This window comes from Choloepus didactylus, chromosome 2 (assembly GCF_015220235.1).
Source record: "Choloepus didactylus isolate mChoDid1 chromosome 2, mChoDid1.pri, whole genome shotgun sequence".
Lineage (NCBI taxonomy): Eukaryota > Metazoa > Chordata > Mammalia > Pilosa > Megalonychidae > Choloepus > Choloepus didactylus.
This window is the reverse complement of record NC_051308.1, coordinates 15,047,411-15,064,219: the sequence shown is the minus strand read 5'-3', so window position 1 is coordinate 15,064,219 and position 16,809 is coordinate 15,047,411. Positions and strand designations below refer to the sequence as shown.

At 37.5% G+C, this 16,809-nt stretch overlaps 1 protein-coding gene across 2 annotated transcripts in view; it reads right to left on the bottom strand.

Moving 5' to 3' along the window:
- Window positions 1-13,724, bottom strand: part of COG2 (component of oligomeric golgi complex 2) — a 44,576-nt gene extending 30,852 nt beyond the window's left edge. Inside the window, exons 1-3 of one of the 2 annotated variants that reach the window (XM_037820847.1) lie at window positions 13,510-13,724; window positions 3,362-3,523; window positions 2,118-2,183 (exon numbers count right to left, since the gene is read on the bottom strand). In XM_037820847.1, coding sequence (XP_037676775.1) covers window positions 2,118-2,183; window positions 3,362-3,523; window positions 13,510-13,581 — 300 coding nt within the window. In that variant the 5' untranslated portion in view covers window positions 13,582-13,724. The remainder of the gene's footprint in view (window positions 1-2,117; window positions 2,184-3,361; window positions 3,524-13,509) is intronic. The other variant, XM_037820846.1, reaches the window with a different exon arrangement.
- Between the last annotated feature and the right edge of the window lie 3,085 nt (window positions 13,725-16,809).

Here is a 16,809-nt window from a genome sequence, read left to right as displayed (position 1 = left end):
ATGCAAGGTCACACAGGATTAACTGCCAAAAGAATAATAATAACATATACAAAGAATTTCTTAGGTGGTCAAGGTAGGAAAAGGATAATCTGAGTCCAAGACTAGAGAAGTTTTGCAAAGGGGATGGGACTGGAGGTAGGCTTTGAATAGTCGTGCATGCTGAGAAAGGCAGAGAGGAGGTGATTAAAAGACAGAAGGTGGACAAACAGAAATGAGTGTGGCACTGACCCTGATGGGGGAGGCATGCATCTGGTGTACCACAGGCTTCATCTGAGAAATAGAAATAAAGTGAGATATGTAGGGAGGGGTTGGATTTAGGAGGAATTTGCTCAGATAAAGTGGTTAGATTAGATTCTATAGATTTTTGGAAAACTAGTGAATTTTTAAGCACTGATACCTCATGATGAAAATGCTGTTTTTTAAGGAAGTTAGGGATCAAGAGTTAAGGAACAGGATAGCCAGGAAAAGGGAGAGGTTACAAGTGGAGAAACCTATCTAGCTGATCAATTAAGCCAAGTATGAAATCATTAGGAATGAGGACCAAAATAAAAATATTAAAAACAAATAAAATAAACTGAACAAATCACAAACATTCTGCAGAAAGGAAGTGAATTCATTCACTCAACAAATATTAAGAAAACTTATGAAATGCCATCTGTTTGCAAGCCAATGAGGATACAATGATGAACAAGACAAAAACAGCCTAAGCCCTCAGTGATCCTAGAATCTCACAGAGTAGCTTTGTGAGTTAGGATCAAAAAGGAAGGAAAAGGTAGCCATAAAGATAACTGGGGAATATGGAAGGGGATATGCTGTAGGCAGTTGGCAAGGCAGGAACAGAGCCCACATGTGTGAGAGCAATCCACAGAGTTCCAAGCAGAATTCAGGAGAGTGAGTGATCCATCTCCATGGAAGAGAGTTTAGAGAGAGAAAAGTGAAAGGCTAAAGGCTGAAGTCTAGGGAACACGACACCTACAGGGCTGGGGGTAGGAAAAGACACACTGACAAGAACAGAGGAGAAGCCACAAAGAGGCTTTTTTGGAATTACACTGTTCTCATAAAAATCATTTTCCTTCAATTCCAAGAAAAAGTCTTTTAGTAAGTTTTTTTTTTTTTTTTTTTTTTTTTTTTAATAAACACACAATTGAAAGAATTTGCTAGTTCAAAACACAGCTCAAAACTTACCTCATCTAAGGATTCTTTCCTGACTACCACTCTCTGGACTCCTATGCACTGAAATTGCTTTTCTTTTGCATTTTTCAGCACCATACATACATTGAATGTTCACTTTTGTCATTCACTGAGAGCCTACTATGTGCTAGGCACTGTCTTAGGGGCTAGGTGAATAAGGCCACTCAAGATGCTCATGGTCTAGCAGTGACAATACCCAGATAATGTTGATATAATACACTAAATGTAATGATAGAGTGTGAGTGCTCAGGGAACCCAAAAGTAGGAGCACCTAACACAGACTGAAGGGTGGGAGAAGTCACGCGGCAGGTGCAGCTTTCTGTTGGAAGTGATGCCTGCATTAAGCCTTAAAAACACCCCCATCTATTGTTCTTCCAGATGTAGCCCACATGCCCAGTGACTTAGAGGTGGGGAGTCTCATTCCTATAGCCGACATTTTCTTAGAGAAACAGTGAAATATAATGTTTATTAGTTATTACATTATCTTACTACTATCCTTTAGTTACATTTTGAGTTGAATAGCTTTTGTGGACTGGTCTAAGAACCTAAATACCAGTAAAATATTGTTTGGAGAAAATACTTCTAAAATTACAAATTTTTTGAAGTATAAGTCATTTGTAAGTTGGGAACCACCTACATATGAGGGAGGTGGCACCAACAAGTTGAATTTTCCCATACCCTTTTTCTCCTTGCCACACATTTTAAAGCTATTTACTCTGAGTATCTGTCATCTTCAAATCAAGCATGATATTTAGGTTGTAACATCACAGGCAAAAAAAAGAATCATTTATAATTTTTTTGAAGGTAAGTACTATAATCATTAACTGTTCAAAAAAAAATCTACCGTGAAAGGAAATTTTTTTGAGGAAGTATTTCAAGCATGCCATGCTTTATACTAGACTGTTTAGTATTACTTGGGGACTTACCAGAACCTCTTCTCGTAATTGTCCCAAAGGCACAGAAAGCTGGTTGAGGGCTTTGTCCATACCAACCTAAAGGCAAAATCAAGTTGCCACATACACATCACAATCAAAGTGATAATTAAGTATCTATTTTAAGATCAAAGCTGAAATGGACTTAGGTTTGTCTTTCTGTGCAATGAAAACAGACAATCATATATTGCTAAGTAATTAGCTTAATAACAGAAATTTTATTTTTACCATAAGTATTGCTGACAGAATATGAAAAAAACTATTAACATACAAGAACACCATAAAAATAAGGGAAGTAATAATAAATGAAATCCTCCTTATGCACAATTTGTCTTTGGATAAAATTTTTAAATGAATTCGAAAAATTTTAACTGAAGGTGAATAGTTATCCATCTGTAATTTAAGACATTCAACCAGCTGATAAGAAATTCTAATGGACTATACCTCTCTTATCACTCTTGAGAAAAATCCAAGTGAAATATAATAGAAATATAATTTTCTGGATTTCTAAACCTACAGGAATATTTATCTTAGTTTTACATTTCCTAAAACCAAATATGGCTCATTAATTTTAATTCCAGTGGAGATGGCTAATTCCTGTACCTCTCTGGACAAAGAGATTTAAAAAGCAAATTAAAATATAAACAAGAAGACTCAAGGCAAATTTTTCAAGTACTGGAACTTAAGCAGGTCTAAGCTATATGTGCAAGCAACCAATATGCTCAATATAAACCATTCTTACATTTTTGTAAAACCAAGCCTCTTAATGACCACTAATGGTCAATGTTCTTTCAGCCTAGTCCTGGCTAGCACCTGTACCTGGAAGTAAATTAAGATTTCCCTAAGAATGGTTGGCATTTTCTCTTGCAAATTACAGTTGAAAGCAGGGAAATTTCACAGTAATGAGTGAACAGCTAACAAAAGCAACCACTCTGATATTACTATCCTTTACTTTTCACTAAACTGTAATACCTAACTGAAAAACAATCAAGCTAGAATAGTCCCAAGTGAAAAAACATTAAAAAAAAAAAATGTATACCAAGAAAATTTGGTTCTTTTATTAATGAGATTAGTAATCTCTTCGAGTTTATGGGAGAAAGTCAACTAAATTTCTAAGTCAACTAAATTTCTAAAATTTCTAAAAACAAGCAGCACTTTTCATAATAAATTTGAGTGAGAAAAGTATGTATGTGTATGTATGGGTATCGACTGCCAGGAAATGTGGACTTAAAGGTTACCAAGTTTGTTGAAAGGTTGACAAAGTCTGCATAATCCTTGTTGATGAGTTCAACCATAGCGGTTTTAAGTAGTTTATAGTAGAGTTCCAGATCATCTCTAAGTTCTTCCAACTGGACCCGCTTCCTACAGTCAGACACAAAATGATCAACATCGAAATCTTCCTGAAAAATAAAACCAGAAAGGAAAAATTTACTGCAGTGATATCAAGCATATATAAAAATAAAATGAGAAAAAGAGAAGGAAAGAAAATCCCATTCCATTCTTTAATGGGGTATACTGTTGCTGAAAAAAAAAGTACCTTTTATTATACATCATGACATAAAGATGCTGTTCACTTTCTAAAGGTGACAGGAAGGGGGCACCTAACCAAAAGCATTCTCTACTGATGCTTAAATTCTATAAAGAAGTCTATTTTTTAAAATGACACATTTCAAATAGGCTTTCTCAAAATAGAAACAGCTTATTCTAAATTTTAAAAATAATAAATGTTTAATGAAAAAATTTTGAGTAGCACAGAATTATAAAAGATAGAAAGTAAAAAAATCACCCACACTGATGCTGTAGAGATAAGAACTACTAACATTTTTTTTTACTGTTTAACATGTTGATTCACTTCCTTTCAGACATTTTCCTATGTAGACCCACACACAAATGGAATCTTAATACTCATACTGTTCTGTAAACTGCTTTTTTCCATATAACAATATAACTTAGATATTTCTTCATGATAGTACATACAAATTTGTTTCAACATTTTATATATGGATGTTGAATATTTCATTGAACAGATGTTCAAGAGCTTTCTTATTCAATTTCTAAGTACTGGTCTCACAGAATGAGCTATGCTCCTTGTTTTCTCTTTATAATGTCCTGATGCCCCTGATACACTGACATGCTTACAGCTAGAAGATTATTGTCTACTTCACCTGTCACTTTAATTCGTATAGTTGAGCTGTTTGGTCACCAAGAATCACATGATGATTCTCAAACCTGTTTAGGCCACTTGTACTTCTTATAATAATTACACAATTTTACAAAATATGTGTAGAAAAAGAAATTTTTTATGAAAACTAAGGCAGATGTTTGGGAAATATGATACAGAAAAGTTGCTAAGAAAAATTTCTATTGAATTATGTATGGGTGAGAGAACTATGAAGGTGGTGGAGCAGGAGGGAGGGGAATCCTACAAATCTAGAAGGATTCTATATCCAGATTCTTTGCAAATGCCCTTGGATTCTCTCTCAACTTGAAGAAACTGAAACTGAATTCAAAAAAGAAGATGGAAATCTAATCAGCAGACTGATTTCAGAGAAAAGTATGGCACCACATCAATGGAGAATAAATGAAAATACGTATGTTTTAAAATAAAATGTTACGGTCTGGATGCAGCATTCCTTAAGAGTACCTGTTTAAACTGACCTTTTCAATTAATCAACCAAAAACCTACCCTTATAGTGTCAGATAAGAGGACTTCTTACCAAACCATAATTTCACTGCCACCCATTAAAAAAACCACTGCTTCTTTATCTGGGGCCAAATTAGCCTGGATATTTTACTTCTTAGACTCAGCCAACATCTCACATTCATGATTACATAGCATATCACAGAAAGAAAATGGGAGCAGGAATTGCTTGAAGTCCTGGCCTTGCTAGTAATCAGTTCTATGACTTTACCTGCTTCAGTTAAATATTTTTTAAAGTTCTCTCCAGATCTGAGTTTCATTATGCTATTATAAATTGTAAGCCCAGCTACAATACTAAAAAACTACTATAAGGTAATATTAGCATACACTTTTCTATCTTATCTTTTTATCTATCTATCATCTATTTAACAAATGTTGCACAGCATAAGACCTACATTACTTAGAATATCTATGAATATGTTTTATGGGGACAACAAACAACCCTAAAACTCACAGTGGCTTGTAACAATATTTTTCCTTGATATTGTAGATGCATTAAACATTTAAGAAGAAAGAACTTAAAACCCTTTCACTTACGGTCAACTGATTTTTCACAAGGGTGCCAATGAGTAAAGAACAGTCTTTTCAACAAATCATGCCAATGCGTAAAGAATAGCCTTTTCAACAAATCATGCTGGGACAACTTGTTACCAAATTATTCAAACTTGAGAAACTGAAAATGCATGCTAAAGAGTTCTTTCTACCATCTATGGATAGAAGATCTTAAAGTATGCTGAAATAATAATACCTCAAAGGACCACGGGATCACCATTTACTCAAGCAGTTAGTTTTTTAGTATTGCAAGTGAAAGGGACAATCAAAAGCAAGCACAATCCAAACAACTTATTTGTGCAATATACTACTACCAAGTGCCAAGTGAATAAACTGTTTATGTTCAATATGTTACTTACCTGATATCATCAAAAGTATTTCACATAAGTAGACTTCTATAAACTATAGTCTAACTACCATACATAGGAAATCAGAAATTTTTTAGTGGCAGTCAGTCTCAAATATATAATTTCTGTCTGTCTCAAGCCAATGCAGAAGAGGATTTAAGCTTTTCATGAAAACTTAAGGACGAATTTTGACCCTCTAAGGTAAATACTTCAGTTGCTGCAAAATGACGATGCCTCACAGTAGTTTAGGGCACTCTACAGCACTGGAATGCCGTACATTCACATTTATATGTGCTTTTCAAAGTTTTCCTCTCTTACTTTTCTGTCAGCCATTATCTCTTATTGCTGTCAATAAGTTTATGTCAAATAGCCCACCTTTTCCCTCCTGTCATATTGTTGTATCCAACCTTAGGCTGAGAGTCCAGATCACTAAACTTGTTAGAATTTCTTCTAAAATAAGAGATAGCCCTCTATCTCTTCCTTACCAATAAAATGCTGAAGCTTTAGCATATGGACTTTGTGATGTCTTTTGGGACTGTTCTTTTTTTTTTTTTTTTAATTAAATTTAGTTTTATTGAAATATATTCACATACCATACAATCATCCATGGTGTACAATCAACTGTTCACAGTACAATCACATAGTTATGCATTCATCACCACAATCTATTTCTGAACATTTTCCTTACATCAGAAAAAATCAGAATAAGAATCAAAAATAAAAGTAAAAAAGAACACCCAAACCTCTCCCCCATCCCACCCTGTTTTTCATTTAGGTTTTGTCCCCATTTTTCTACTCACCCATCCATACACTAGATAAAGGGAGTGTAATCCACAAGGTTTTCACAATCATAGTGTCACCCCTTGTAATCTACATTATTATACACTCGTCTTCAGGAGTCCAGACTACTGGGTTGGAGTTTGATAGTTTCAGGTATTTACTTCTACTATTCCAATACATTAAAACCTAAGAGGTGTTATCTATATGGTGCATAAGAATGTCCACCAGAGTGACCTCTCGAGTCCATTTGAAATCTCTCAGCCACTGAAACTATTTCATCTCATTTTGCATCTTCCTTTTGGTCAAGAAGATATTCTCAATCCCATGATGCAGGGTCCAGATTCATTCCCAGGAGTCATATTCTGCATTGCCAGGGAGATTTACACCCCTGGGAGTCGGGTCCCACGTAGTGGGGAGGGCAGTGAGTTCACCTGCCGAGGTGGCTCAGTTAGAGAGAAAGAGGCCACATCTGAGCAACAAAGAGGTACTCAGGGGGAGACTCTTAGGCACAATTATATGCAAGTTTAGCCTCTCCATTGCAGTAACGAGCTTCATAAGGGCAAGTCCAACGATAGAGGGCTTGGCACATCAAACCGCCAGTCCCAATGTTTGTGACAACGTCAACACCTGGGACTGTTCTTGACAATATTTCAAATATCACACTTTCCAAAGATCCCACTTGTGGCCTCTGGAAAGTGCTACACTACTATTTTTCCAGTACTGAAGCCTAGGAGTCAGAAGATAGGGGCCATAGACTGCCATACTAGTAGTAAGACTTTGGGGAAGTCAGCCTCAGTTTCCTTGTCTGCAAAACAGAAAAATGTACCAATTTTTTTTTCCACAGAAACATAAGATGTCAAGAATTGGAAATCCAACTACAATGATTATTTAGGTGAGTGTCACCCCGTTTTGCTAATGAGGAAACTGAAGCCCATTCAGGCTAGTGATTTGCCCAAAGTCACACACAAGTGGATAGCACAGCTGAAACTGGGACCCATATTTGGAAGACAAGATAACTGAAATGATTCAGGCTAAGAAGAACAAAGTAAAAAGAATTAGAAAAAGCAAAAATAGCCTAAGAGACCTATGGGACATCATCAGTCATACCAATACACGCATAATAGAAGTTCCAGAAAAGAAGAAAAAAACGGGCAGAAGGGATATTCAAAGAAATGATGGCAGAAAACTCCCCAAACTTAGCAAGAGATGTGAATATGCAGATCCAAGAAATCCAATGAACCCCCAAAGGGATAAAGTTGAAGAGAAATAAGCCTAGACACATAGCAGGACACAAAGGACAAGGAGAGTGTTCTAAAGCTGCAAGAGAAAATCAATGTGTTATGTACAAGGGAGTCCCAATAACCTTAAGTGCTGACTTTTCATCAGAAACCATGGAAGCAAGAAAGCAGTGGGATGAAATACTTAAAGTACAGAAAGAAAATAATTTCCAACCATACATTCCAGAAGAACTAACACCAATGCTGCTCAAACTCCTCCAAAAAAACTGAAGAGGGAATACCTCACAACTCATTCTATGAGTTCAGCATAACCACAATACCAAAGACAGATGAGGATACTACAAGAAAATTACAGACCAATATCCTTAATGAATATAGATACAAAATCTTCAACAAAATACTAGCAAACCAAATCAAACAGCACATTAAAAGAATTATACACCATGATCAAGTGGGATTTATCTCAGGCAGGCAAGCAAGAGTCAACATAAAATAAATTTATGTAATACACCACGTTAATAGAATGAAGGAAAAAAACCACACGATCATTCTAATTGACACAGAAAAAGGCATTTGGCAAAATCCAGCAACACTACTTGATTAAAAAAACTTAAAAAACTAGGAATAGAAAGAAACTTCCTTGACATGATAAAGGGCATGTATGAAAAATCCACAGCTAACATCATACTCAATGGTGAAAAACTGAAAGCTTTCCCTCTGAGATCGGGAACAAGACAAGAATGCCCACTGTCACTGCTGTTATTCAATATTGTACTAGAAGTTCTAGCCAGAGTAATTAAGGAAGATAAAGAAATAAAAGGCATCCAAGGTGGAGAGGAAGAAGTGAAACTTTCCCTGTTTGCAGACAACATAATCCTATGTATAAAAAATACTGAAAAACCCACAACAAAGCTATGAGAGCTAAATAAAGGAATTACATATTGACAGAGTACAAGATCAATACATAAAAATCAGTCATGTTCCTATTTACTAGTAATGAGTAATCTGAGGAGGAAATCAAGAAAAATATTCCAATTACAATAGCAACTGAAAGAATCAAATATCTAGAAATAAATTTAACCGAGGACTTGTATATGGAAAATGACAAAACATTGTTAAAAGAAATCAAAGAAGACCTAAATAAATGGAAGGATATTCTACGCTCATGGATTGGAGGATCAAATATAGTCAAGAGGACAATTCTACCCAAAGTGTTTTAAAGATACAACACAATCCCAATCAAAATCCTAAAAGCTCTCTTTGCAGAAATGAAAAACTAATCGTCAGATTTATATGGAAGGAAAAGGGGCCCTGAATAGCCAAAACCATCTTGAATAACAAGAATGGAAGTTGGAGGATTCACACTTTCAAATCTCAAAACATTAGAAAGTTACAGTGGTCAAAACAGCATGATTCTGGTAGAAGTACTGACATATAATCTAATGAAATCAAATTGAGAATTCAGAAATAATTCTATTATTTATTTTATTTATTTATTTATTCTATTATTATTTTATCTATGGCCAATTAATTTCAAGGCTGCCAAGTCCACTTAACCGGGAAAGAATAGTCTCTTCACAAATGGTGCTGGGAAAACTGAATTCCGTATGTAAAAGAAAGTGAACCTCCTACCTCACACCATATACAAAAATTAATTTAAAATGGATCAGAGACCTAAATATAAGAACCAGGGTTATAAAACTCTTAGAAGAAAATGTAGGGAAGCATCTTTAGGACCTTGTGTTGTGCAATGGTTTCTCAGACTTTACACCCAAAGCACAAGCAACAAAGAAAAAATAGATAAATGGGACCGCATCAAAAATACTTTTTTTCATCAAAGGACTTCACCATGAGAATAAAAAGACCACCTTACAGATGGGAGAAAATATCTGGAAGCCACTTATCTGATAAGGGTTTAATATTCAGAATATATAAAGAAATCCTACAACTCAACAACAAAAAGACAAACAACCCAATTAAAAATTGGGCAAAAGACCTGAATAGACAGTTCTCCAACAAAGACAATGAAAATGGCCAAAAAAGCACATGAAAAGATACTCAGCATCATTACTGATTAGGGAAATACAAAACAAAACCACAGTGGGATACCATCTCATACCCACTAGAATGGCTACTATTTAAAAAATGAAATGTAAGTGCTAGAGAGGATATAGAGAAATAGAAACACTTGTTCATTGTTGGTGAGAATGTAAAATGGTGCCACTGCTATGGAAAACTGGCGATTCCTCAAAAAGTTAAGTATAGAATTTACCATAAGACTCAGCAATCCCACTTTTAGATATATTACCAAAAGAAGGAACTCACAGATATTTGCACACTGATGTTCACAGCACCATGATTCACAATTGCCAAAAGATGGACACAATCCAACTGTCCAGCAACAGACAAACAGATAAACAAAATGTGGTATAAACATACAATGGAATATCATTCAGCTGTGAAAAAGAATGATACATGCTATAACAGGGATGAACCTTGAAGATAACATGTTGCGTGAAACAAGCCAGACACAAAAAGGACAATACTGTATGATTTCACTGATATGAAATCATTAAAATAAGCAAATTCACTGAGCTAGGAACCACAATACAGGTTACCAGGAGCCAGGGTGGGGGTAGGGAACGGGGAGTTCATTCTCAATTGCTGCAGAGTCTCTGTTTGAGGTGATGGAATAGGTTTGGTAATTTATAGTGGTAATGGTAACACAACACTCTAATTATAATCAACATCACTGAATTATATATCTGAATGTGGTTAAAAATGGAAAATTTTAGGATTTACTGTATATATGTTGCTACAACAAAAACTAAAAACAAAACAAAATGAAAAACAACCATTGGTTTGTACAACACAGTGAACCTTAAATGTCAACAATAGACTATAGTTGATAGTACACTATAAAAATGTTCTCTCACGAATTATAACAAAGGTACCATATTAATGCAAAATGTTAAAAATGGGGTTAGTAATTGGGAATTCTGTATTTTGTGCATGATTTCTGTAAACCTGCAACTTCCATAATATAAATAAATAAATAAATAAATAAACAAACAAATAAAAGAAGCCATTACAGTATAATAGGTATCAGATAAGGATAACTTAGAAGGTAGGAAAAGAAGGAAATGGAGAGAAAAGTGGAATTTATGAGATATTTAGGAAATGATATCCACAGAACTTGGTGACAGATTGGATTTGGGAAGGGTGAAGGAGAGAGGGGTTATTAAGGATGACTCCTGGTTTTCTAGCTCACAACCAGGATGGACAGTGGAGCATTTACTGAGATCAGTAATACTGGAAGAAAGCTAGGTTTGGAGGAGGGAATGGCCCACAAATTCAGTTTTGAAGATGCTGAGTCTGAGAAGCCACTGCAATATCCAATTTCAAAATGTGCTGGATGAGACCCAAATGTAGAAATATACACAGGACAGCTGGAAGCAAGCTCTCCACCCGTCCTTTCCGGAACTACAACTCAGAAAATTCTCTTTGAAGGAAATACCAATTGCAAATAACCTTACATCCAAGTCCAACCCAGAAAATCAATAATATTTTACAATGAACAGCTGTTCTATGTATTTTTCTTTAAAAGGTCACATTTACACTTTAGACAACCCTTTTTAGGTTCCAAAGAATTGGGGTAGCTGGTGGTGGATACCTGAAACTATCAAACTACAACCCAGAACCCATGAATCTCGAAGACAGTTGTATAAAAATGTAGCTTATGAGGGGTGACAATGGGATTGGGAAAGCCATAAGGACCACACTCCACTTTGTCTAGTTTATGGATGGATGAGTAGAAAAATAGGGGAAGGAAACAAACAGACAAAGGTACCCAGTGTTCTTTTTTACTTCAATTGCTCTTTTTCACTCTAATTATTATTCTTGTTATTTTTGTGTGTGTGCTAATGAAGGTGTCAGGGATTGATTTAGGTGATGAATGTACAACTATGTAATGGTACTGTAAACAATCGAAAGTACGATTTGTTTTGTATGACTGCGTGGTATGTGAATATATCTCAATAAAATGAAGATAAAAAAAAAAAAAACGGTCACATTTATCAGCGCTACAAATATGGAGTATTCTGAGGTTTAAGAGCCAAGAAAGAACATGGAATTCCTGGTGTTCTACCCACTCTCCCAGTTTTATCTCTCCCTTATCTCTAAGTTCTATTTTACAACTAATATTTTGTGATTTCTACTTTCTGAAGCTGCATTTACCAAAGCTAAGAGTGAGAAAGGCTAGAGAGTCAGAAAGGCTGCTAGTGTTAGGCCTGGAGGAAGCCTAAGAAGTCAAGAGATGGATAAATGAAGATTTTTCCATACTCCTGGATTCCTGAAATAAGAACAAGGCCTCTGATCTCTGCGAGTGTCCTTTCTTCTTCCACTACAACTCTCCCCATCATGCATTCTTGGTTCTTTCTTTCTACCCTCGCTTCAGGATAGCTTTTAGGCAGGGAGTGGAACAAAGGGCTTCTGGATCAGCAAGTTCACACTGTACTTTTTTAACCATCACACTCGGGTTACACCTTTTGTTACAATGGTTCGGCATGATCAAGCACTATTTAGTACAAGAATATGAGTACCTTATTCCTGGGTCTAGATGATTCCCGCATATTAAAAATGCTATGGCAACACTGGAGAGAATTCAGCTATAAATATTTTAAAACCATAGTTTTGAAGATGTGATGATCTTAATGCAAATACCAAAAAGAGATAGGCTGGTTAGCCTAGCAAAGGAAAAAATATATTGCAACTTGAAAAGTCATTTAAAAAAAAAAAGGAACAAGTAAAGATTTAAACTTACTTGTTCAAAATTTTAGGTGGCTATTATGAGCCAAAACTTTTAACTTTTTTTAACACTAAAACTAGCTACTAAGTGGTTTCAAAAATCCTAATCCTTATCGATTAAACATATATATAAATCCCCAATCCTTAGTGAGTATGGTTTCAGTGTGGACCCAGAGGGCTATACACCAAGTAGTAGCCCAGGTTCCTCCTAGCTCTGATTCAAACCCTGGACAATTTCAAGGCTGGAACTGATGAACTTTCATTATTTGGAAAATGTTTACAGTTTACATTTATTTTCTGAAAGTTTGTTTTTTTCTTTAAGTAAGTCCTACAATTATCTGCAGGCCAACTTAAAGTTCACCTTATAAAGAGAAGTAGGACAACTTTAGGGAAAGGTTTCCTTTGTTGAACTGCAACAAAATCAGTAAGCATATTCCAATCTTTCAAATATCCAGAAATTCTAGATGAATGTTAAACAGAAGCTTCAGATTTAAGTACCTTTTTTTTCCAAACCGGATCTTCGGTAGGTATATGGATTCAGATATTGAAGAAATATTTACGAAGTTCCCTAGATGCAAGATACTGGTCAAACAAGCTTCTTTCTGACAAGAGACTGGCAATCTGGCTGCACTACACAGTGACAGGATCGGGTAACAACAAGGGCTTTTAAATTTAGCTCAAAACAGCTGGGCCCCGAACTTTCAGACCTTTTCACTAAATATGCAAGATCTCACAGAAGTGCTTCCAGGCGGCTGCATCTGACAAACCTGAGGCCAAGTGTCTGACCAGGAGACTCACTGCCAAGTGCAGCCCCGCAGCGGCTCCGTCAGAGGGCAGGCCCCGGCCCCTCTTCGGCAAGCACCAGGACAGTGGACAGGAAAAGAAGCCCGACGACAGGGCCCTGGAAGGAAAAGGAGGACAACCCATAACACGGCTCCCGGAGCCGGAGTCCCGGCGCGCACCTTCATAAACTCATCCTTGTCGAAGCAGAGGGTGTCGGGCCCCATGGGCAGGTTCATTCTACTTTTCTCCATCCTGCCGGCCGCCGGCCACTGCCTCTCAGCGCCGAGACCCAAACAAGGCGAAGAAGCAGAAGGCTGCGAAGACAGACACGGTCACGACCACAGGCACAGCCAGTTTCCACAGGACAAGAGGCAACGCTTCCGCCAACATGGCAGCACCCGCGCCTCAGCCAATGAGCGAAAGTGCCGGGGGCGGGGCCTCTTCCTTGGCCGTGACCAAGACGGGCTATGGGACCGCCGCTGCCGCGCCCGAGGAGGTCCTACTGCCCCCTTAGGGTGGAGGGTGGCATTGCAGCCTCGCGCATGCTCCTCTGAAATTTGGAGGGCCTGCTCCCCACCTCACCATCCTCATTGGGGGTGAGGGGCGGCAATGCCTGCGGTGCTCATCTCCTCTGAGATTGTTTCCATTTCGTTATGCCGAAAGAAGTAGCAATGGATGAATGTCAGCCCTTTGGTTCTCAGGCCCCTCTTGCAACTTTCTGGCACATCCCTTTTCTCATTCCTACATCCCAATACGCTGTCCCGGCTGCTGCTTGGGCCCTGAGGGCTCCTTGGGAGACTCCCAGGGCCCCGCCCTTATCTTTGGCACTCAGAGGCTGGTTATAGCCACATATTTCCATGGGCTCAGTTATAGGGAATGGGAAGAGAGTGGTCAGCAGGGTAATTCTGGATCCTCTGGCAGTTTACTGCACACCTTCGGGCTCATTTCTAGAGGTGGACAGCCTCTGAGCACAGCTTTGGGCGTTCATGTTTCTAAAATGACTGCCCCGCTACCTGGCTACTCAAAACACCGCAGAGCATTGTAGATGTGTATATTTATTTATTGGTTCTTCTAAAGCAGGAATGGGCACGTTTTAGAGTTTTGGCCAGTGTTTCTACAATAGCTCCCTCATTTCTCAAGCTTTCTCCCTCCTCCCTCCCCCCGCCCCCACCGCAATTTTATTTTTTAATTTCCTTTCTTTTTCTCTTTCCTTGGTTTTTCTCCTTTTTGTCCCTTCCTCTAGTTATGAATATCATGGTTAAATGATGATGACTCATTTCTCTCTTCCTCCTTGAGATTCTGACAGCTCAAACCACAAAGCTCACCTCACTCTCTTCGGCTTGCAGGTCTTTCTTTCCTGCAGCTTTGCTTTTATAGGCTGCTCCTCTCAATGCTGCTTTCTCCTTGAGGATAACATTAGCTCCATGAAACTTCTTAAAAAGGAGTGGGACACTCCCCACTACGTGGGACCTGACTCCCAGGGGTGTAAATCTCCCTGGCAATGCAGGATATGACTCCAGGGGATGAACCTGGACCCAGAATTGTGGGATTGAGAACATCTTCTTGACCAAAAGGGGGATGCGAAATGAAATAAAGTTTCAGTGGCTGAGAGATTCCAAATGGAAGCGTGAGGTCACTCTGGTGGGCATTCTTATGCACTATATAGATATCCCTTTTTAGTTTTTTAGTGTATTGGAATAGCTAGAAGTAAATACCTGAAACTATCAAACTGCAGCCCAGTAGCCTTGACTCTTGAAGATGATTGTATAACAATGTAGCTTCAAAGGGGTGACAGTGTGATTGTGAAAACCTTGTGGATCACACTCCCTTTATCTAGTATATGGATGGATGAGCAGAAAAATGAGGACAAAGACTAAATGAAAAACAAGGTGGGATGGGGGGAATGATTCGGGTGTTCTTTTTTACTTTTATTTTTTATTTCTATTTTTATTCTTTCTGGTGTAAGGAAAATGATCAAAAATTGATTGGGGTGATGAATACACAACTATATGATGGTACTGTGAACAGTTGATTGTACACCATGGATGATTGTGAATATATCTCAATAAAACTGAATTTAAAAAAAAGAGTGGGACAGAAGAAGGTCATACTTCATTGTGAGATGCTTGTGTTTAAGGGTACCCTCAAGAGGAACTAGTCACTTTTAAAAAATGTGGGTATAGAATTCAAAGCGGTATACTCCCTAGCATTGGACCTGACAAGACTTGGTAAAGAGAATATTCTCTGGCATTGTCTAGAGATGATGACGGATAAGATGGGTGCTGGAACCTACCTGGAGAATGAAAATAAATTGCTGGAGGAGCAATTCGTTATAGGTGCACCCCACATTCCTCCTCCTATCTTTGGTTGGTATGGGGACAAAGACTCATTTGTTTGCCTCTTTACTCCAGTGAAAAAAAATTTCGAGCATAAACAAAAGTAGGGCACACAAGGACCCCTAACCCCACCCCCACTTCACATCTCATCACTCAGCTTCAACCACCATCAATATTTTGCCTTACATATTTCCCCTATCCTCCCTCTACTACTTTTTTTTTTTTTTCCCTCTGCTGGAGTATATTTTAAAGCAAATCCCCACACACATCATTTCTATCTCCCCCAAATGCCTCAGTTTATATGTCAAAGGGGGAAAAGATAGATATTTTCTTATAAACCCTAATCAAACTATCAATCCATATTGAAACTTCTCCAATGTTTTAAAAAACTTTTTTTATACTCTACATTCAAATTAGAAGGTTTTTTTATAATTAGTTTTTATAAGTACTATATCTCTTCTAAGTCTTTTTTAAATCTAGAACAATCTTCCAGCTCTCCCTTTCCCCCACTTTTTAGTCTCAACTTTTCAATGAACATTTTGATCAAAACTTTTCTCTCTTCTTCCTCCTTCTCCTCAAGATATTTACCCCATGGAGGCACTGCTCTCTTTATTGACTCTAGTATAGACCATCTCATAACCACATCTGGGTTAGGTTGAGTACAAACCTTCCTCTTCTATTAAATTATCTTGATAATTTTGATTTCTGGTACCTGAATCTATTACCTAAACAACTTTTTGGAAGTGATATTGTGCCGATTTGGATATTTTGTGTCCCCCAAAACTCCATGTTCTTTGATACAGTCTTGTGGGGGCAGATGTATTAGTGTTGATTAGATTGTAATTCTCTGAGTGTTTCCATGGAGATGCAACCCACCCAACTGTAGGTGATAACTCTGATTGGATAATTTCCATGGAGATGTGGCCCTGCTCATTCAGTGTGGGCCTTGATTAGTTTACTAGAGCACTATATAAGCTCAGACAGAAGGAGCAAGCTTGCTACAGCCAAGAGGGACATTTTGAAGAATGCACAGGAGCTGAGAGAGGAGCTGTAGCTTACAGAGACATTTTGGAGAAGGCTTTTGAAAGCAGTCTTTTGCTCCTGAGAAGCTAAGAGAGGACAAATGCCCCAAGATCAACTGAC